This window comes from Amphiprion ocellaris, chromosome 9, assembly GCF_022539595.1.
Source record: "Amphiprion ocellaris isolate individual 3 ecotype Okinawa chromosome 9, ASM2253959v1, whole genome shotgun sequence".
Classification (NCBI taxonomy): Eukaryota; Metazoa; Chordata; class Actinopteri; family Pomacentridae; genus Amphiprion; species Amphiprion ocellaris.
This window is the reverse complement of record NC_072774.1, coordinates 22,788,559-22,812,236: the sequence shown is the minus strand read 5'-3', so window position 1 is coordinate 22,812,236 and position 23,678 is coordinate 22,788,559. Positions and strand designations below refer to the sequence as shown.

Below are 23,678 nucleotides of genomic sequence, written 5' to 3'. Positions count from 1 at the left end.
TCATTTCGCAGACCAATAATTTTGGCAATTCTTGTTGAAATAACCTCAGATTTTCACAGATTGTATAGAAACAGATAAAGATTTTATATTTAATTTTTTGTTTTTGTTCTTTTTCAGGTTGAGCCATGCCGTTCACTCCCAAAGAGAAGTCATTTTGCGTCTTGGAATATGCTGATGTTGATGATGGTCTACCAGATCCTTTAGCCCTGCATAAGCAGCCTTCATCTTTAAATGTTTGGTGCCAAGTCCAGATTGGTTTGCCAGTTGGTGAAGTTTTTCCAAACTTTGCATTGAAGGCACGTTGCACAGTCTTGGGTGACTGTGTGTAAGCATATTCCAAGACGTGGTTTAGACAATCTACAAGAACCATATCCTGTAAAATTAAGCTCCTAGAACCCTGTTCCCACTCTCTACCTGTCAATCTAATCCTTTGTTAGCTGTGATGTGATGCAGCTACTGGTGGTGTCTCATAGGGTGTGTGTATATGTGAAAACTTTCCAGCTTGACCTGTCCCTGGTTGTGTCCCTCATGAATTCAGTCCTTCAGAGCCTGGGACTGATGCTTTCAATTTATTCAGGTTAACATAACTCATACATTAATTACACAATAAACGACATTAGTCTCAGTGTTACGCTACTTATATATATGATATCAATTTCAGTGTTAAGCTAGCAGTGCCTTTAAAAAATACATTCTAACATACAACAAAATATGCAGTTGAGTTTCTCCACTGTATGGTACGCTGAATAAGGACTGAACACGGCCAATGAAACCATAGTCTGAGTTTTTAAAATTCCTTTGGTGAAAGCTGCAAAAACGAGACATGTTTTTGTAGAAATCTTTATTTAAAAAAGCAATGCAGTACAGTGCAACACAATACAATGTGAAGACAATTGCCAGGGGGCTACAAACATTCAAGGGAAGCACCTCAGAACATTACACTACACAAATGTATTAAAAAGAGCACACAAATCAAGAGTCTTAATGGCTTTCATATTAGTGGAATGTCTAATAGTTTTAATATATTGGTTGACCTCATTGTCAATGACAGAAAGAAGTGGTTTCTGATTAGTGTATCGACATTTGTGGATATGCCATTTGGCTAACTATATAATAAGATTAATGATATAAATATATATTTTTTTGGCAGATGGATAGTCAGTGACGCCAAACAATATATGTTCAAAGCACAAGGAAAAATGTGGTTGAACACAAGCAGAAATCAAGTTGCAAATATCTTCCCATAATTTGGTGGAGAAGGGGCAAGACCAAAATAAATGAAATGCGTCTTCAGGGTGTCCTTCACAGAAAGAGCAACTTATATCTATGTTTCTTTTGGATCGCTGTAAAAAGACTTTTGATGGGTAAAAAGTAAAAACGAGACATGAGCCACATTTCTAACCAGTTGGTGGCGATTCACCAGCTTCCTGTTCGTCAACCGCCAAAAAACGCTGAGAAGAAGAAGAAGATGACACGTCACAGTCCTGAACGAGGAAAGATGGCGGGGCCCTATGAGAGTTTTATTTTGTAAGTGCTGTGCTATAACATTTTAACATCTCATAGCCTTATTTTATGCTCACAGTGAATGAAGAGGCGTGCGAGTTTCTGTGAGGATTTAACTTATTGACACAGCTAACCACAAACACGTCAGTTTTACTCATAAAGCACTATGTTCGTGTTAATGTTCTGCCATTAACGTTACCTTACAGTTGCTCATGTTCGCATTATTTTGTTTTAGTGCCGTTTGTCCGTAAGTGGTTGTGTTTCTGTCAGTCTGTCGACAGCTGACACTTGTTAGATGTTTGTCGTGAGTGCTGAAAACCGTTCTTGCCTGTGTTGCTCCAGACGCACCACACCAGAGAAGTTTTACATAGAGGCTGGTGATGATGGCTGCCTGGATGTCTTGGCTATTGACAGGGTGTCAACTGAGATGACTCTCACAGGTAAGAAAACACAGAGATAGATGAGAGCACAGTGGTCGGATATGAAGAGACTGGTATGCAATCAAATTTAGGCTGCTCACAATATTTTACAAGTTCGCACCATTAAAATGACTCAAATGACAATTGGACTTGAAACTAATCTGTGCTTACATGATATATATATATATATATATATATATATATATATATATATATATTATATATATATATATATATATATATATATATATATATATATTGCTGAAAGTGCTTCACAAACCTTTAATTGTCTCCAACTTCAGTTTTTTTGTTGTTCAAATTTTGGTTGTTGCATCATTGGAATTTTTTCTTTTTTGTTTGTGCAGTTAAACAAACTGATTCAACCCTTTTTTTAAAGAAAAAAAAGACACCTTTATATATTGTTTACTTAATGTAAATATGTTTATTTAAAACATATATATGTGTATTTAATAGTTGTGACATAAAATGTATTAATAGTTTCACCTCTGAGATTCATTAACTAAAAATAAAATAGTTTAACTGGAAAACTACCCTCTGTGTAAGACTTTGTGCCCCAGCCATTCAAAAATAAGATCTCTACAAGGTTTGTGAGATACACGTTTCAAGTGGAAGTCCATTTCTTGGTGGGTATTTGTTTGTTGTCCTACTTCAGGAAATACCTTGGATATAAATTACAAGCGCGTACAACCCTTGACTCTTCCGTGGTAAATGAATAACCCAGCTCACTCACACACAGTGTTGCCGCTGTTGACTTTCTTGCTAGACTTAATGATTTTTCAGCCCCTCCCACTGACTTTCTGAACCACTTCCCACTTCTATGACCATTTCTGTGTCCTCATTTTTAAGTGGGGGACTGCAAAAATGTTTGAGATTCCTTCATTTAAATTACAATGACAGCAAAAAAAAAAAAAGGTAATTTTTTGTCAGGGTTTCAGGCTGCCACAATTTTTTGAGAGTGTGTGTCAAAGTGTCATGCTGTCACATTAAAACAAATTCATACTTTTTCTCCTTGACTGGCTCTGTCAGTTTGTCTACACCTAATGTGAAACAAGCTGTTCAGCTGCTGCATGGTGCATTGCAAAGATAAAGCAGCCTCTATCTGATTTTTTTCTTAAACAAAATTAGGAGAGAAAGGAAAAGGCTGGTGAAGAGGTAGAGAGATACCAAAACGAAAGTGAACCAGTGAAAAAGGAACAGCACTACGTCCAATTACAGTGGCTAATGCAGCAGTAGGTCTGCAAAATGAAATTAATATTTATCACTTCATTATTTTGGCATCCTACAATTATGTGAACATGATCAACTGCAGTATTTACATTTAAAATGCGCTTCGCTCATAGAATAATCTGCCTGTAACATAACAGCCCATTGTAGATAAAATAACTTGTTTTCACTGTGGGTAAATCTGACATTAAAACTCCCCATTTCACTCTTTTGAAAGTAATTTTTGTTTACACACCTGTCTGAGTTGGCCGCAGGTGCTTAGCAGGATCTACCACATCCTACGATGTGAGGTGTTAAGTGAATAAAATATAATTATTTATTGATACACAGATGTTCAGCAAATTATGTGCTGAACCTTTGCTCAGTTTAAAGAAGTGAAAGGACCGGTGATACAATTAATACATTTTCTGATTAAAATATTCATTCAGTATCTAATCAAAATATTAGAATATTTCATTTCGAGTTTGAGTAAATTGGTCTAATTCTGTACACGCAACCACAAGAAAAACTGCTGACTTGGAAGCTGTCCAGAAGACGATCATTGACACCCTCCACGGGCAGCGTAGGCCACTAAAGGTCATGGGGTAGGAGTGCTGTATTGAAACCTATTAATGGAAAGTTGACTGGAAGGGAAATGGGTGGTAGAAGAAGGGGCACAAGCAACAGGGATGACTGCAGTCATGAGAGGATTGTCAAGAAAAGTTGATTCCAGAACTTGAGAGAGCTTCACAAGTAGTGGATTGAGGCTGGTGTCCATGCATCAACTTTCCCACTCGAGCTACTCCTGTACCAGAGCCAATATCAGAAGTGTCTTACTTGGGCTAAGTGCAATCTCATGTGTTTATACTCCAAGGGAAAGTTTCCGCAGTCTGTGATGATTTGGGATGCAGTGTTATCTGCTGCCATTGTTCTATTGTATTTATCAAGTCCAAAGTCAACGCAGCTGTCTATGTGGAGATTGGAGAGCACTTCATGCTTCCATCTGCTGACAAGCTTTATGGAGATGTTGACCTCCTTTTCCAGTAGGACTTTGCACCTGTCCACATTAAACTAGTGCCAAATGGTTTGCTAACCATGATATTACTGTGTTTAATTGGCCAGACAACTCACCAGACCTGAACCCCATTAAAAAAAAAAACAACACATGGTTTGGTTCAGTTGTCAAGAAGAAGATGAGGAACACGCGACTCAAAAGTACAGACTAGCTGAAGGACGAGCCACTATCATAACAATGAAAGGAGTTGTACTCAGTGTTTATTTTTTATTTCAAATCACATTGTTATTGAATTGTTGAACAATGCTATGGCACATCACAGACTTTCTCATATCATGGATGTGTACTGAAGAGTCACTAACCTTTGTTGTGTTCATGTTGTGGTCCTTAGTGAAAAGGGACATCCCTGCATCCGCTGAGTTCAGGCCAATATGTGGACTCATGGGAACTATACATTTGGTGGCAGGTAAGTACAGTATGTAATGCAGGATAATCACATTACTGCGAGCATTAGGAAATATGGCAACCATAATCTACTAAAGAAGTGAGCAATTCCAACAGGTTGTTGTGCTCTGCTGTGTATTGTCATTTTCAACCACCTGGTTGTTTTAGGCATGTACCTAGTTGTCATCACGAAGAAAAAGAAGGTTGGAGATTTGCTGGGTCATGTTGTATGGAAGGCTGTGGAGTTTGATATCATCTCCTATAAGAAGACAGTACTACACCTGACAGACAATCAGGTAGGATCTTGCATCTTTTAATGGCATGTCTTCAACTGTTTGCATTGTGCTGTTTTAGATCTTCCTTTTAGATGTTCTTGAAGATCATATATAGCACTGTGCAAAGTTTTTGCTTCCCTACAGATAGTTGCCAATCTACCAAATGACAAAATTCATTTAGCAGTTGGGTTGAATTTCACCAGCCACACCCAAGTATGATTACCTCCAGGCTTCTTGAATCTAAACATTACTTAAATAGAATCTGTCTGGTATTGTGAAGTAGGTTAAAGTTCTGAAGAGATTTAACAACAGATGCAAAATAAAGTCATTGACATTTATCAGTCTGGAGGGTTACAAAGCCATTGCTAAGACTCCGGTGAACCACAGTGAAAGACCTTATCTACAAATGGAGAAAACATGGAACAGTGGTGAACTTTTCCAGGAGTGGCCGACCAACATCTCTCCCAAAGTGCATCAGCATCACATCCAGGAGGTCACAAAAGAACTCAGACAAACAGCACTGAAGAACTACAGACCTCATTCGCCTCAGTTATGATCAGTGTACATGATTCCACATTTAGGAAGACCCTCTGCAAAACTTGCATCCATGGGAGTGTTGCAAAGCACAAACCACTACTGACCAAAAAGAACAAAAAGGCTCCTCTGGCATTTGCAAAAAAAAATATCTGAATGAGCTCTCAGACTTTGGAATAACATCCTGTGGACTGATGAGTCAAAGGTGGAACTTTTTGGAAGACATGGATCCGTTACATCTGGTATACAATAATGTACTACTACTGCTGTAATGCCGCATTCCATAAGAAGAACATCATACCAGCAGTAAAACGTGGCAGTGGTAGTGTGACGTTTGGGGCGGTTTTTCTTCCGCTGGACCTCTATGACTTGTCATAATTGATGGAGCCATAAATTCTGCTCTCTATCAGAAAACACATCCCACAGATGCTTGATTGCATTGATATCTGGGGAATTTGGAGGCCAAGTCAACACCTCAAACTTGTTGTGCTCCTCAAACCATACCTGAACCGTTTTTGCTTTGTGTCATGGCTCATTATCCTGCTGAAAGAGGCCACAGCCATCAGGGAATACTGTTTCCATGAAAGTGTCTACATGGTATGCAACACTACATAGGTAGGTGGTACGTGTCAAAGTAACATCCACATAGATGGCAGGACCCAAGGTTTACCAGCAGAACATTGCCCAAAGCATCACACTGCCTCCGCCAGCTTGTCTTCTACCCATTGTGCATCCTGGTGCCATGTGTTCCCCAGATAAGCGACACACCGACTATCCACGTGATGTAAAAGAAAATGCGATTCATCAGACCAGGCCACCTTCTTCCATTGCTCCGTGGTCCAGTTCTGATGCTCACATGTCTATTGTTGGTGCTTTCAGTGATGCACAGGAGTCAGCATGGAAACCCTGATTGGTCTGGGGCTATGCAGCCTCATACACAACAAACTGTGATGCACTATGTATTCTGACACCTTTTTATCAGAACCAGCATTAACTTCTTCAGTAATTTGAGCAACATCAGCTTGTCTGTTGGATCAGACCAGACTGGCCAGCCTTCACAACCCACATGCATCAATGAGTCTTGGCCGCCCATGACTCTGTCACTGGTTCACCACTGTTCCTTCCTTAAATCAGTTTTGATAGATACTGACCACTGCAGACCAGGAACACCCCTGAAGAGCTGCAGTTTTGTAGATACTCTGACTGAGTCATTTACCCTTGTCACTACGCTTTGACCACACCAACTTTGAGGACAAAAGTTTCACTTGCTGCCTAAGAAATCCAACCCACTAACAGGAGCCATGATGAAGAGATGATCAGTGTTATTCCCTTCACCTGTCAGTGATCATAATGTTATGCTTGATTGGTGTAACTGATCTGGGTCTCATCATCTTGCATAGATTATTGATTTATTTCTAAGAAAACTAAATATGTTGCTGCAGTAAACATTTTAGCAACACCACTTCACACTCTACGTCTTTTAGTGTCCCAATCCAATTTTTGTAAGAGCCTTGCCAGCTGCTGGTGACTTTTTTTTTTTTTCAGAATTTTCCAAATTATTTTCATATGGGCTTTCATTAATGCAACTGAGATTTTGTACAAGGGCATCTCATATAATTAGAATATGGCAGAAAAGGTTCAAAATTTTTTATGAGACATCGCTCAAAGCAAAATATATATATTCTAGACTCGGTACAGATAAACTGAAATATTTCTATGCTTCATTTGTTTTAATTTTAATGCTAAAAGCTTACAGCTCACAAACCCTCCCAAAATCAGTGTCAAAATATCAGAATTTTGTAAAAGATCAACTAAAACAAGGATTTATCATGCAGAAATATCCAGACTCGAAAAAAGTATGTTCATGTATGTTCTGTCAATAATTGGTCAGGGCTCCCTTTGCTCAAATTTCTGCAGCAAGGCAGCATGGTGCCTGCAGCACTGCTGAGGTGTAATGGATGCTCAGGTTGACTTGACAACAGCCTTCAGCTCTTCTTTATTGTTTGGTCTGGTTCGTCTCATTTTCCTCTTGACAACATATAACATCAAAAATATTTATTAGATTTTTTTTTCGCCACCATGTTCTAAGAGATGCAGTTGTGTGTGGTGTTTGTGCCTGTATTTTCCTCTAGGGGGCATCAAAGCTATACTATGTGCTGTCTGGTTCAACTCTAAAACAATCTTAGAACTTGTACACAACTAATGTAAACTTGGGATGCATAACATTGCTGGCTTCATCAATCTAATAAAGTGACAGCATTCTGTTATTTAGACAAAAGTCACTTTACATTAATGTTCCTTATTCAGACAAATTCACAACAGTACTGGAGAGAACCACTGTGTAGGGTATTGGTCACATATGCAAGATGGAACAATACAAAAAGCAATGTATGATATGTAATAATTCACTAGTAAATAAAAGACTAACTGTAAACTAATAGCAGATAACTAAAAGCATAGTTCATATATGATTTCCTAAACACTGAAAATCCTGTCCATATGAGGTGATGATCGAATTACTACTTTACGAACACTAAAATAGAACAGCCCTGCAGTTTTGCTAACAATAAATAAATAGAGTAAATAAGACTGCATTTCTTTTGCTTTTTGGGCGAGACTCCAGCCCCCACAACCCAACACAGGATTAAGTGTCTCAACAGTCGGAATAGTAAATTTCTCAGCTTTCACTAACAGAGACCAAGGTGTTAATTTGTTGTACCTTTGCATTACATTACACTTTAGTGGTTTTTTCACTGTTCAGAAAACTCACAATGTTCCCATTTGAGCTTTTACGTCTATCGTGTTCTCTTGCTTTCCAAACACCAGACAACACACACATCTTTTTTGTTCAGCAGATGTTTTAACACTGAAAAATGACTTTAGCTGACAATTTTTAGGGCTATACGCAACTCAGAATGTTTTATGCTCAACCATCTCTGATTTTCTTGAAACTCTTTTTAAATCTGAAAGTATGTGCATTTAATATGTTATCTGTGAAATTTCAGTTTGGTACATCATTTCCTTGATGAGATCATTTTTAACTAAACCTGCCATCAACCCACTTTGAGCACGTTTTTTTTAATTAAAAATTGTGGGTTTATTTGGATGACGCTATTTCAGGAACTACTAAAGAAAAAAACATAATTTTCAGTGTTATTTGTCATAAGACCAAAAATTCAGAATCTACGTGGCCCAGCAATTGTGGAGCTGATGTATAGTGGTAGACAACTTGCCAAAGCCTTTCAGTCGCGCCACAATCTCCTGTCGAATTAGCTGGAAGCCTGTAGATGGGATGTGCTCCGGAAGGTTCTTGATGTCCTTCTCAGAGAATAGGACCTTCAAAGCCATACCCAGACCCTGGATCTATAGTTTCCCCCACAGTCTACATTTACTGCAACCGACACAGTCCATGATCCTGGAGAGATTTTAAAATGGAGGCTTTAATGTTTTGGTTTTGTCCAGCAAACATGAAGCCTTTGTAAGAAATTCTGTCTTTGAGCATACATTATTAAAAAATTGATAATGCAGAAGTCAACTGGTGATATTTTCTAAACTAGATGGAGTTGCATGTCGCAAAAGTATAAAAATTAAACATGTACAGTACTTATGCTTACAGAGAAGAGACATTAAGATCTTACGCTTAATGGAAAAAGTTCAGTTAGTCGTCTCTGCAGAAAAAAGGAACTAAATTTCTCAGTGCGCACATAAGTACTTATAATACTGACAGTCTCACTTCTGTCTCCAACGTCCTTTCCCTCGATCTCTTTCTACCAATTAGAATCCTCTATCTGTGATTATTAATGGTAGATGATGAAGTATCTACTAGTATTTGCGTTAGAGACCAGGTGTTGTTTACCACTGCAAAAGATGAAATGTCGTGAGGTCAGCCTGATGGTGAGAGCAGTGAAAAGAAGGGAGACATTATTTTCTGAAAATAATATAACTAGAGTTTGTTTTGTGCGACTGGAAAATTCAATCTGGTAATTAGGTGAGAGTTTAAATTCAGTGAGAAGAGACGCATTACAACTAAAACCTCAGAAATGAATATCTCTACCATTATGACTGTTACAACTCTTAATATTTATGGGAAGTGAATGCAAACAAAATATGGAAATTGTGAATGAAATTATGTATAATTAACCATATGATTGAAATGTGAAAAATGAACACATGTAGATCACTTTATCTGCTGTTTTTCTCTCTCCTCTCTGGTGCTGGCTGTGCCTTTTGTTGCAGATGCAAGACAACAAGACCTTCTTGTCTATGATCAACAATGTTCTTCAAACAGATGGCCTCTACTTTGCAACAGACTATGACCTGACCCACACTCTGCAGCGTCTGGCAAACACCAGCCCTGAGTTCCAGGAGATGAGCCTTGTAGAGAGGGTAAGATCTACAGCCTTCAGCCAGAACATTAAAACCGTCTATGTAATATTGGATTCACCTTGTGCTACCAAAACAGCTCTGACCCATCTTGACATGGACGGGGGACCTCTTGGGGGTCCTGTAGTGTCTGGGACCAAGACATTCGCAGGCAGTATTGCAGGGTGAGGTAGTTTTTAAGCTTGGTTTGCAGCAAAGTTTAGGTGAGTGGTATGTGTCAAAATAGAATGCAAGGCCCCAGTTTTCCCAGCAGAAAATCATTTTATAACGAGATCAATGCTATTCACTTCACTTTTCAGTGGCTCTAATGCTGTGACTGGACAGTGTGTGTCAAATAGTCAGTCTTTCTGTGGATTGGTTGGCTATCAGTAGCCAGCTGGAACCAAACATTAGAGTAGTTGTGTTTTTATTAGTATATTGTGTCTCAATTACCAATTTCAAATGGATATTTATGTTTGGAAAAAATGTTAAAGTATTTTTTTCAGGCATCTTCCACTCATGTCTGTCTATTTAGCTTTGTCTTATCATGTGGTACCTTTGTCTTATCAGGCAGATCAGCGTTTTGTTTGGAATAGCCACCTGCTGAGGGAATTCATGACACAGCCAGAGGTAAGAACAAACTTTTGTTTTTATTTAGGCCTGAGCGCCAAGTGGTGTGAGAACACTAGCTCTGTTTATTATTCTGATCTGCATATCGAGTAGTGTTTTTATTTAAGCCTGTGAACCACAAGGTGCTCTCAAACACGCTCTATTTATCATTACTATTATTGCCCCTAACTGAATCACATAATTGAAGGGCTAAAGGTGCATGGAAACTCACGAAACTGTGCACATGTGTCAAGAGTGGTGAAAATTGACATTTTTTATGGGTCTTGCTCCTTTAATTTAAGTTACAGGATATGTTCTCCACACAATTGATGTTTATAGTGTGGTTTTGGCGCCGCCTGGTGGACACAGGACAACATATATGTATTCCCACTGCCAGCTAGTCGTGATAGGACATAAACATTTTGTTTGGACAGTCAATGATGTTCATGAAAGTGCACTATAGGACTGTAGGTAACATAAAGTTTTATTTCAAAAGACTTGTAATACTAAGAATTTCCTTCTCTAACTCTGCTGCAATTTTACAGTTACACAAGTTTGTGTATCTGGTTGTCCATGGCTGTATCCTTTTCTGTTGTCTGACTTCATTTGCTCTCCTTAACTTAAAGACTGAGTGAGTGAATGGGTCCTGTCATGTAAGATAGCATATTGTTGGAGTGAAGTATTAAATAATGTGTATCCACTGTATTGGAGTGTATAAAATTTTATTCTGTGATTTAAAACTACTGGGATGGAATATGTTCCAAGGGCTTTATTCAGTTGATTGTTTAATAGTGTTTTGTTTTGGGGGTTTTTGAGCTTGAACCAGAAGGATTTGTGCCTATCAGATGTTGAATAGCAATAGTGCAGTAATTAAAATGTGCCCTAGTAACAATGTTTTCATAGTGATCCAACAAGAAAAAGGTCTTGTCCACTTTAAGTCAGTCGGCATCAGATATCTTTCTGTGTATAGTGTTATTGTTGCGTTAGTATAGCACTGAGTTCTTACTGTTCCATGCCAGTACTATTGGTTTCTTAACACAGCTGTTGACTAGTTATCACGATAAAGTCAAGCTGCATCAATGGAAAAGTGTTTGAGTGGAGTATTATCTCGAGGAGGAGCTGCTTCAGAGCTGGTGTCCGCTACTATGTCCGAGGTAAGTGCTGTCCACTCTGCTGTCCTCTTCTCTCCACTGTTACATTGTGGTTGTGCTGTTGCACGTTTTCTAGGTGAAGTGCCTCCAGCAGACACATTCCCATTGTTCTTTAGTTTACCAAATGTTTTTGCACATTGAAAACACGACTTTCCAGCAGTAAAGTTAAAATTACACAAAGGCCAAAAATAACTACTACATCATTTGTGTGTTTTCGATTCTACACTCATTTAGTGATATGAAATGAAACCAATAGAGGCGTCTGATGACCACAAATAGCTGGCAGGCTACTGTTTGGCTTCTAGTAGTCCAGTCCACTGTTGGAGTGAAACAGAATAAGTCAAGTCAACCAAATGAAAAAAACAGTACATTCAACGCATTAGTACTGGTAGGAATTACTGATATCATTGCAGGTTTGTTGTAGCAGTATAATAATTTCATTTGGTGGCCAATCACCTTTTTATCTATTTTTCAGATATCTGTGGTTTTATCAGTTGTCGATAAATATGGGAAGTAATTTATATATAAGTGAATTTTACAAAAATATACTATATGGGCACAATTGACTAGATATAAACTAACTGACTAGCTAATTGTCTGTACACTGGTATTGAAGGAATTAGATGTCTGACTTCTCAAAAAGTTCTTTTTGTTTTTATCTGCAGGCATTGATTCAGAAGGACACGCAGCAAACTATGTGGAAACAGAGCAGATAGTGCAGTACAACAGTGCCAAGGCTTCATTTGTTCAGGTGAGCCAAAGACGTAACGCTTCAGACGAGATTAAGTGAAGTCTGCCATTTAAACTGGCAGTAAGAAAGAAAAATGGCTTCTCAAGTCAGAATTGAGCTAAAGTAACAGAAGTCCAAAGTTTTTGATGTTGAAATTTCCTCAGTAAATATCATAGCTGACAGGACGAGGGATGAAAGGCCTCAAAACGTGTCATGAAGAGCACCAGCAGACGTCAACAAAATCAAAAATATACATCAAAATATAAACAATCTTGGTGTGTGTTCAGTTTGTGCTAGTTTTTATACTTCTATATTCCACCTGAGTTTGGTTTATTTATATTTTATAACCCACCACAGTGCTGCACAGATTAGACAATCCACAATCCTGTTGTCGTCTTTGAGTTAATATCCATATTGAAAAGTGGACAGCTGCAATGTAAATTTGCTAAATGCCTCAAACTGTGACTGAAGGAGGAGTGAGTGGATTACTGTGCATCATGGTATGTCTATGCAATATGGTCATTGTCTTTATAGACACGAGGGTCCATCCCCTTCTACTGGTCCCAAAGGCCCAATCTCAAGTACAAGCCAAAACCACAAATCAGCAAAACAGTCAATCATGTAAGTTTTCTTTACGCACACATCACAATGAGGAAGACCTTCTTTGTATTTGTAATTTTATTCAAGTTCATTTCTCGTGCAGTTGGACGGATTCCAGAGACACTTTGACTCACAGATTATTCTCTATGGAAGACAAGTCGTTTTGAACTTGGTAAGATGAAAAAATACAATTGATATCTGTTGATTCTGTCATGTGAAGTACTTGCAATTTGTGTAATCAGTGTGTTCACTGGATATTGATTTCACATGCCTAAATCCATGATTTAGCCCTGATTAGAAAGTAGAACTCACTTATACTTGTTTGCATTTTTTGTAGGTAAAAATACTGAGTTATTTGGTCTACATTTACAGATCAACCAAAAGGGCTCAGAGAAGCCATTGGAGCAGGCATTTGACAAGCTGGTGGCCAGCTTGGGTAACGGCATGATCAAGTAAGATTACCCTTCAACCTTTGTATGTGGCAGGATTCTTTTAGTGCCTAGTATATGCTCAACTTTGACACTACTTAAGGTAATGGAATTTTTGGTAAATAACTGCTTTTCTGTAGGTACATAGCGTTTGATTTCCACAAGGAGTGCAGTCGGATGAGGTGGCACCGTCTGCAGATCTTGCTGGACATGGTCACTGAAATGCAGGATGAATTTGGGTGAGTTTGGTTTTCACAAATTCTCCACGCAGACGCCGTCACGCTCTATGTTGAGTAATGGTGTGCATGTGGATTCAGGTATTTCCTGGTGGACGCAGAAGGGAAGGTGCTGTTGAGCCAGGAAGGGACTTTTCGGAGCAACTGCATGGACTGTCTGGACCGTACCAACGTCATCCAGAACCTGCTGGCTCGACGCTCACTTCATTCACAGCTGCAGGTGGGACCCCATGATCATACAGGCGATGGACACAATAAAGCCCCTTTCAGACATGTACACCTTTCCATTATTCTGATGGTAACTGTCAACTTTATGTCTTAATGCACTCCCTGTTCACTTTTGCAAAAAGTTCCAGCAACAATCTTGCTAGGTCGGACCTAGTGACCTTTGTGTGTCATTTTCAACATAGCACAAGTCTGAACTGCACCCACTTATACTGATGGGGACAGGATCGATCAGGATCTACACACTGTTTCAGTTAACTAAGTAGTAGTTCCAATATTGTCCCACATGGACAGTTTTTTTCAGTGTTTTGGATATAATAAATTAACAAGGCTGTGTGAACTTGAATTAAAGGGCTCATATTCAGCTCATCTAGAGGAATCTGCTAGAATATTTACACACTATAATATATATTTTTTAAAAAAACATAATTTTTCTTGTTTTGCAGCACCTCTTCTCACCCTCTTGTCTGAAATGCTTCATTTTAACACCTATCTCTTCAAGGCCTCCTTCCAAAAAGTCCAGTTCTCTCTGATTGGACAGCTACTTGATGAAAGCCAGGCCATGTTGGTTAGGTCCTGTGACCCCAGACTTCAGCTGTACAGGACAGCTGATAGTACAGAACAAGGACGGATGATGAAGAAGTATTTGCACAAAGTACAAAAGTACAAAGCACAGTGTTCCAATTTAAACATAGGTGTGGTCAATGGCCATACGATCAAAGCTGTTGGGAATATTAGCCATGTTAGCGGCACAGTGTGCTTGCCCCAAAGATTGTCCTGTTCTGAAGGGAGACATTCCATCCAAAAAAGTAATCCACTGGTTCTTCAGTGCCTTCAGGTACACTGAGTACAGGAAAAGTCTTGTGTTTGACCAACAGCAGAACATTTGCTGACAGCAAAGCATCCCCAGAGCATATTACTACCACCACCAAGCTTGACATAAGTATAGCATTCTTAGGGTTAAAGGCCTCACCTTCTTTCCTCCATGTATACTTCTGGACATTGTGGCCAATTTTGTTCCATCGGACCACAGGACTGTCCTCCAGAAGGCTTTTTCTTTGTCCATGTAATCAGCGGTAAAATTCAGTTGAGCCTTAAGGTGCTGCTTCTGGAGCAAGGGCTTCCTTCTTGCCTCTCAGCCCATGGTGATATAAAACACGCTAGACTGTAGACACTGATACTTGGGTTCCAGAAGCATGTGATTCAATGTAGACCTGCTTTTTGTTGATTGTTGGTTGACTCTTGAACATCCTGACCATTAGTCTCTCAGCAGCAGGTCATAGCTTGCATTTTATTCCAACCAAAATACATGCCTGTTGTTTTTTTTTTTTTTGGTGACAAAGATCCATGTGCTGCAATAAATCCTGCAGAGAAAATTGGAAATTATGGAAATCTTTTAAAACTCAAGACTGCCATGGTCTTTACAAGTGTGTGTTGCATAGCTATGGGACAGTGAGCTAATGTCAAAATTGCTGAATCCAATTTTACTCTTTTCTCATGGAGAAAGATGCATCATTGAATCACTTCGTATTCAATAAGTTGTATGTTTAAATTGCTCCTGATGCAAAAGGTTTTTATTACAGATTAGTGTGCCGATTGTGGAGCTGGGGGAGTATCTGAACATATATTTTTGTCTCCATGGGTTAAGATATTCTACAACTTTGAAAGTAGTTTTTATAAAGAGGCCATGACAGTGTTTTTTTCTTTGTTTCTCCTTTAAAATCTGGAAACAACTGAACTGGGCAAGTTAAACCGGGTGTGATTTGGTTCAGTGGGAGCTGATAAAAGCAGGTGAATACTGTTTACAACAGAACAACATTTTAAATGTTGGAATTCAGCCAAACGAAGACAGTGAGCAACAGGTGGACTAAACAGTGGTCTCAAACAAGATACTGTCAGTGTTTCTAAAGGGGGGTGTGGTAAAGCAGTGGTGCAGCTGGTACCAAGTAGTTTGTGGTTTTAACTGTAGTCAAACCAAAATTGTTTTCTGATTTAGAAAAGCCAAGGTGGTAGTGTTTCTGTCATAGAACCGGTGCCCATCATCAGTTTGTTGAAACACCACATTTTCTACAGATGTTTCATATTAAAAGCCTAATTAGAATCAAGATGACAAGTAAACAAGGAGAAAATGTTGCATTTGCCTCTCACCACGTTAACACTGAAGCGTATCACAAATCTTGAGTTTCCCTCAGGATTAATAATCAACCTGTCTGTCTGTCTGTCTGTCTGTCTGTTATACGTGTAGCTTTCTGACTTAACAGACTTTGACAAATGAATTTGTAAAATTTCTGAAATTAATTTTCGACTTGAATGTCTGTGTATATGCCTGCAGAAAATGGGAGTTCTCCACATGGGGCAAGAGATTGAGGAGCAGACAGACTTTGAGAAGAATTACAAGAACGGTAGGCGTCCCCTCACATAACAGTGGATTCAGCTGTTTCCTTCAAACTAATCAGCTTGCACGTCTACATTAAAAGCCAGTGCACTGATGAGCTAACACAATACTAAAACAACACATTTGCCTCATATGCTGCTGATCCTTCACTATCTGTTAAAACAATTACAAGATGTATTTTACAAGGTGTCTGGGGTGCTGTGGTGTCTAGCACCAACATTTTAGCAGTCCAAGTTGTGAGGAGGAGTTGGCGTGAATCAGACTTATTCCAGCAAATCATCTAACACTGTCTCCAGTTTATCCAACCTAGTTATATGGCCATAACAATTTACATTTACTCAACTCTTCTTTACAATTTACTCAGTCCTCCTGCATGCAACATCATATGTCAGAGGTCATGATATTAAAACTCACCAGTGTTGTTCAGTATTTTCTGTTTCCTCCTGTTTTTTATTTTGTTTTGTGCTCTGTTTACATGCAGCCTGGGCAGACAATGCTGATGCTTGTGCCAAGCAGTATGCTGGTACTGGTGCATTGAAGACTGACTTCACCAGGTCAGGTTTCACACAGCTAACAGCTAATATCCAGCTAAACACATGCTAACTATTCTGTCTAGTCGTTCACCCACTGTTTTCTGGTTATCCTGACCTGTGCCTACCATGAGAAAATGCTAAATAAATGCCATAATCTAATGGAAATTTTATTCCATCCAAGTCTAGTAGTCACAAATTATTATTTTATTAGAAATCCACTTTCCTGCCTGACATTTATGTTGCCATCTTGTTAGCTATTTATGCCCTGACCCATAACTATGGCCTTGTCTCTTCAGTCACTTGGACCCATAGTAATATGAGCATGTTAAACCTATAGGAATCCCAAGCAGTTTTTTGTCTTCTGTCACATTTGTCCTCACTGTGGCCTGTTTTTTTAACTCAATATAAAGCCCTGCACATTAATGGAAACTGCACATCCATGGCCTGAAGTCGAGAGGGTGTAATAATCTCTTTTGTACAACATAACAAGGTTAGAATGCCATAAATTATATATATAAAAAAAAAAGAAAAAAACAAACATTGAATTTCTTTGAATATTCAATTTCCAAAAAAATAAAACCCAAAAAACAACCTGTAATCAACATGCACAATATTTTATCACATAAAATAGTGTTAACAGCACACAAAATGCTGGTTTTACACACTGTAGATGTTTAATACCTACATCTTTAATTTGTTTCCGTTATTGTCCCCCATCTGCTCTGTGTAAGATCAGCCTACTCTTTAGCCCAGCTCAGCTGAAACTGAATTTTGGTCACAGCTGTTGCTCACAGCCTCACTAAAGGCTTTTTGTTTGTGCTGAAGAGTGCACAATTTTTATTTTTTTTAAGAATTTGGTAATTGAGACATGTAGAAAATAGTGATTTTGGTGAAGTATCCAAATTTTTAGGCAAGATTTGGTTACGAAACTTACACACATGATTAGTTCAAAGATCATTGGAAAGTTGAAAACTGGATGTGTCTTTCTGTTTATTCACTTTTTTTGCTATGAATAAATTATGTTCTTTTGTCCACTGAAAAAAAAGCCTTTCAAACCACTCAGTGGGTTTTGGGGTTCTGAGGGATAATCATGTTTACAGGGAACAGTATTACGTGATATATATTTAACAGTGGGTTAGTTAAATATTACTGAATGCTTAAGTGAGTAGTAGATGGCCTGATCTTCAAAAGGCATGGAAGTAAAGATGAAACATTCTTTTTGACATTTTAGCGAGATTAGTGTTATTTTTTTGTAAAAATATAGGAAAGGGGCAGCCTGCAAAAGTTTGGACACACTAAGAGTTTTCAGCTCTCAGATATCTTTTATCTTAATTAGCTTGTTATGACTGTGGCTTCATTACAATAATTTTTAGTGAAGGCCAGGTGATGCTAATTTCAAAGCTGTATAAAATACTCTGTGAACGGTGGATTATCTCAAGATGCACAAACTGAAGGTTTTGACCTAAATGCCTGTGGATTAACCTCAGGAATTTCAAAGAAATCGATGGCTTTGCGAGGAGATTCTCCATTATCCACACCTTCATCTTTAAAATAGTTGTATTTGAAGTAGTTGCTGCCAGATGTTGGAGGTACTTTGATTTGTATATGCTTTCCATCAGTGGTGTCTGAACACGTTAGGAAGTTCCAAATCGTAAGACATCCTGTGATATGTCCATCTTGGAACGGAAGGCAACAAACTCCATCAGCAGGCTTTTTTATTGTGCTCAGCACACCTCAAGAATAACTATTGACAGGGAGCTGTAGTCAAGTCTGTCCTAATTTGCTATATCTTGTAAAAAGTGCAAATTTATCGCAGGCCCTTCACAGACATGCAGAGTATCCCACGTTTTTTTTTTTTCTGCGTTTGATGTGAGGGACATACGCTGCTTATAGTATGTATGTTGTAGGACAAATGGAACTGTGTGTGCATCGCTGTCCATGTTCAAAGTCTGAACTGGTCCATGCATGGGGTTGCAAAACCACAAACTGACCTTGAACTGGCTGCAGAAAGCATTTACAAGCTTTGATCACTGCTAAAGGGGGGCATTACTAAGTTGTGACCATGCAGTGTGACCAAACCTTTGATTTAGGCACTTTTTCTTTTTGGTTATTTTGAAACTGTACAAGATGGAAATAAAAAAGGAATAGTAAAGACGTTTTCTAACTCCATGCTTTTTGTTGTTTGTGGTGCAGGTCATCCTTCTCTACTCTATTTGCAGTTCAGAATTACAAAGATTTTGACTTGCATGCCACTGTATTTAGAGTATAAAGTTTACATACAAAAGGAAAAATAGAAATGGATGGAAACACTGGGGAACATGGACATTCTCAGTGTATTTGATGAATGCGCTTTACAGTTGTATAGTTTAACATTCTTTGAGCTGAAATGGTCCAGATTCATTCTATATCAACAATATAACTGTTCTAAAATCACATTGCATTTTCTATTTAACTTGCATAAGCAGAAAGATACAAAAATAGAAATATTAACCTACCATAGTAAACTATTCACAATTTATGCTGAACATTGTATAAACTTAAATAATATTTGAATGCAAATAACATCATAATAACACATTTCACCAAAAAAGGTTATGGACTTAAGTTGTTGATTGATCTTTCAGGACAGGGAAAAGAACTCAATGGGGATTGCTGATGGATGGCTGGAACTCCATGATCCGATACTACAAAAACAACTTCTCTGATGGGTTTAGACAGGTGGGTCCTGTCTTTGCAGTGTCTTTGTTTGCTGAAGGTTAAGCTTTCTTTGTCTTTTTTAAAATATCTATTGGCAAGTGATATTTAATGATGCATTTGAGCAGTCCTAATCACTCCTTATGGTCTGAAACCACAGTTGTGAATGAAAGTTTACATACACTTGCAAACCATGTATATGTATATTCCCACACAATAAACTTTTTATTATCATACACCGATCAGGTATAACATCAGAACCAGCATTAACTTCTTCAGTAATTTGTGCAACAGTAGCTCGTCTGTTGGATCAGACCACACATGCCAGCCTTCGCTCCCTACATACATTAATGAGCCTTGACCGCCCATGACCCTGTCATTGGTTCACCACTGTTCCTTCCTTAGACCACTTTTGATAGATCCTGACCACTACAGACCAGAAACACCCCACAAGAGCTGCAGTCTTGGAGATGCTCTGATCCAGTCATCTAACCATCACAATTTGGCCCTTGTCAAATTCATTCAAATCCTTATGCTTGCCCATTTTTCCTGCTTCTAACACATCAGCTTTGAGGACAAAAGGTTCACTTGCTGCCTAACATATCCAACCCACTAACAGGTGCCATGATGAAGAGATAATCAATGTTATTCCCTTCACCTGTCAGTGGTCATAATGTTTTGCCTGATTGGTATGTATTGGGGTGGCTTTGTCTGTCAATCAGAGAAATAAAGAAGTGGCTAAACAGTCATTATGAAGTCTTGCCATGGATTTTGAAAGGTAGCTGGTTTGCCAAAATCAAACTGGGTTTATTTTAAGAAAATAAGTGAGCAAAGAAAATAGCTAAGTGAAAAATATTGTGGATAACCACAAAGTCGTTTTCATTGTGAGGAAATCCCCCTTTATGACTGCACAGGATTCAGCAATAGTAATACTAATGTAAACCTGCTCAAACTAAAACTGAGACTTCAAGCTTCAATCTAATATCTATTATCATGCATAGAGCTTGAAAAGCAAGATATGCTGTCCACATACTTATGGTCTGGAATTCATGTATTGAAGTGTTGCTGCTTAACGACATCAGTAAAATCTTATTCTTACGTCTGAAGCTTTTCACAGAAGAAGAGCCTGAATGCAATCAAGTTAGCGTGATGATCAGCAGTGTCAGTAATTACAGGACAATGCAGCAAAACATCACTGCAACAAAGTGTAACGATTCAGAGGTCTGTTTTAATGCAGGACTCAATTGATTTATTCCTGGGGAACTATGCTGTGGATGAAGCTGATTGGACCACCCCACTATGTGACACCAAAGACTGGAAGTTTCTGACGGTAGGAAAGACTCCAGGAGATAGACTGATAAGTTTTTCTCTTTTTGATGTTAATTTGACTCAAGTTTTCATTTCCTTTTCCAGTTGCCTATCATCATGGTTGTAGCATTCTCCATGTGTATCATCTGTCTGGTAATGGCTGGTAAGACAAACTGCAATAAACTCCAATTAACAAAGATAACATTAAAGGTTTATTTAAAAATTAGTTTATTTTAGGTTTAAAAATGTTTTCGTTAATTCAAGTGTCATCATTATATTGAAAAAAATGCTAAATTTGCTAAGTGCAAAATATATTTCCTCAACTGACTCAGTATGTCCTGTTGCCTCCTGTCAGGTGACGTGTGGACGGAGACTCTGGCTTATGTCCTGTTCTGGGGAACAGCCAGTGTTGTGACGGGTGGCCTTATCCTCTTTAATGGACGGGACTTTGTAGATGCTCCCAAGCTGGTCCAGAAGGAGAAGCTGGACTGAATGTGTGTGTGTGGAAAGCAGCTGGGCCCAAGCGAACTCATCACCTCCTCATCACTTTACCCCCAGCATCAGCAGGCCTGGAGTCTTTACTGACACAGGCTGGACGAGGGTGGTGAGCCGCAGGGCTGGTCTTGTGTACGACAGCAGTCGAAAGACGGAGACTGTTAATGCACGGGCCTGCTGCTGTCCACACTGCAGCCGATGAAGTAGACATGACTCTATCTCTACAGGTTTTACTAGACACGAAACCTTTGGAGTTTGCTCCGGCTATATTTCATTTTTCCTGGTTTTAGAGGAATGCTATGTGAAATTTCATGTTTTACACACGTAATTCCCTAATTGATGCTTTGGGATCAGATTCAAAACAGCTGCTGTGATGTCACAGCACAGCGGTAAATGCATTATTTTATGTACTGATCATTTGCCTTTTCATTTTTGCAGTTAATATATGTATCCATTTACATTCGTTCTGTCCTAGGTTAAAATGCTGCCTGCATTTCAAGGCCAATAATAGGTAGATAAGGCTGTCCTGTTCCAATGGTTGAAAGAAATCATCACTTCTTGTGGTCTGAAGCTACAGTTGTGAATAAAAATGTACATACACTTCCAAAGACCATGTACAGTGCTGCTTGAAAGTCTATGAACCCACCAAACATGGTCATTGTTTTTGAAAAAAAACAAAAACTAAATACCCTTATGGAATGAACATCCAAATCCCAGTTTGAAAAGAGGTCTGGACTTTGACTGGGCCAATCGAGAGAGTGAATCTTCTTTCTCTTAAGCCATTCCTTGGTAATTTTGCTGGAATACTTTGGGTTATTGTCTTGATGCATAATCCATTTCTGTCCCAGCTTCAACTCTCTGACTGATGGCAGGAGATTTTGGTCAAGAATTTGTTGATAGGTCTGGGAATTCATGGTTCCCTGGATAATATGAAGTCGTCCAGGTCCAGACACAGAGAAGCAGACCCAGACCTTCACATTTAAACCACCATGCTTCACTTCTAGGAGGAGGTTCTTTTCTTGATATGCAGTGTTGGCTTTCTCCAAACACGGAGCCTGTGATTGTAGCCAAAAATTTCAACTTTGACTCATCTGTCTAGAGAATAGATTTCCAGAAGACCTCTGATTTGTCCAAATGTTGTCTTGCAAAGTTTAAACTTTGTTCTTTCTTGAGAGCAGATGCTTCTTTCTAGCAGCTCAGCCATGAATGCCACGTCTGTTCATTTACATGTACATTTACTGCAGATGCTGCCAACAAGGTCTGTAACTCTCTAGAGGTGACGCTTGGATTGGCCTTTACCTGCGATACTATTTTTCTGGTGCCTCTTGCTAAAAGTTTTAATAGCCGTCCACTACTCAGCAGAGTTGCAGTCATGTTTAGTGACCTCCATTTGTAAATGATTTGTCTAACAGTGGATGGATGCAGCTGACAGTGCTGTGGTTGGTTTCCTCTCTTTTTTGATCAGTGCTGCTGAAAACCTTTCCTCAGGATGTCTCATTTGATTGGCCTGTTTAATTGATTACTTGAGCACCCACATGTGTTTCACCTGAATCTATTAGACTTGACTTTACCAGTGCAGCTAGGGTTCTCTTCGTTTGCACATAATCTGATTCCGTGTTTCATGTAATCTGCTGGTTATTGACACAGTTCCTTCAAAACAAATACATGGAATTGATAAATATAAACCTGACATTTCATACGTAAAAACTGGTGATGTTGTAATAAGAACATCTTGATGAAACAACAAAAATCTAAACTACTCAAGAGGTTCACAAACTTTCATGCAGCGCTGTATATCATGGATGTGTTGATTTTCTGTGATGGGATTATCTAGATACATGCATCTTTGTCACAATAAACAATCATAAATTTAGATTCTTAGATTTATTATGGGTTTTCTAGAAATATTACAAAATCTGCTGGGTCAGAAATAAACATACAGCCATGCTAATATGTAGTAACAGACAGGTGGGTCCAGGCTTTTATGTTTTTTTGAGTGCTACAGCATTTGTGTGGATTCCTGATGTATGTTTTACAGTCATCGGAAATGTTTGTATATATAGTGTTATGCAATTCTCTTCCTGATTAAACTTAGTGCAAGGTGAAATAGGCCTGAAACCTCTTGATTCTAAATGTGTGGCTGCTGCAGTAACTTCATCATTACATCACAATTCAAACTACAAACTGGGCCACAATAATTACTAAACCTGTGGTTGCCACATAATTTGTATTAAAATGTAGCCACAAAGGCCTTCTTTGTTCCAATGCTGGTATGTAACTCAAATGAGATTTCATATTTTTGATTTAAGCCTTAACAGTAATGGAATATCTTCCTTCATGTTTGGAGTGTGGAAACATGCATATATCATCATGCTTGGCAGCTCACAGTCTAACTAAAATGCCTAAATCACAGCTAAAAAAAACTGTTAATGCATCCTAATGATGGCATGCTACAGGCAGCAGTTCTACCCACTACACTATCATATGATACTATTTGA

At 38.6% G+C, this 23,678-nt stretch overlaps 1 protein-coding gene across 1 annotated transcript; it reads left to right on the top strand.

Annotated features, from left to right (window-relative positions):
- The first annotated feature begins 1,369 nt into the window (after nt 1-1,369).
- Nucleotides 1,370-23,287, top strand: LOC111569462 (phosphatidylinositol-3-phosphatase SAC1-B). The gene is made up of 20 exons (XM_023271594.3): nt 1,370-1,527; nt 1,846-1,943; nt 4,553-4,627; nt 4,774-4,901; nt 9,651-9,800; nt 10,347-10,406; nt 10,931-10,964; nt 11,438-11,539; nt 12,202-12,287; nt 12,801-12,887; nt 12,970-13,038; nt 13,239-13,318; nt 13,435-13,533; nt 13,612-13,750; nt 16,088-16,157; nt 16,632-16,704; nt 19,308-19,401; nt 20,615-20,707; nt 20,791-20,848; nt 21,041-23,287. The coding sequence occupies exons 1-20, from the start codon at nt 1,385-1,387 to the stop codon at nt 21,175-21,177; spliced, it is 1,875 nt and encodes a 624-aa protein (XP_023127362.3). The 5' UTR covers nt 1,370-1,384; the 3' UTR covers nt 21,178-23,287.
- Nucleotides 23,288-23,678: the final 391 nt, after the last annotated feature.

Coding starts and splice junctions, on each gene's coding strand:
- LOC111569462 (XM_023271594.3), top strand. CDS start 1,385: ATGAGCCACATTTCTAACCAGTTGGTGGCGATTCACCAGCTTCCTGTT. Junction 1,944..4,552: donor AACTGAGATGACTCTCACAG/GTAAGAAAACAC, acceptor TGTGGTCCTTAG/TGAAAAGGGACATCCCTGCA. Junction 16,705..19,307: donor TTGAAGACTGACTTCACCAG/GTCAGGTTTCAC, acceptor TTGATCTTTCAG/GACAGGGAAAAGAACTCAAT.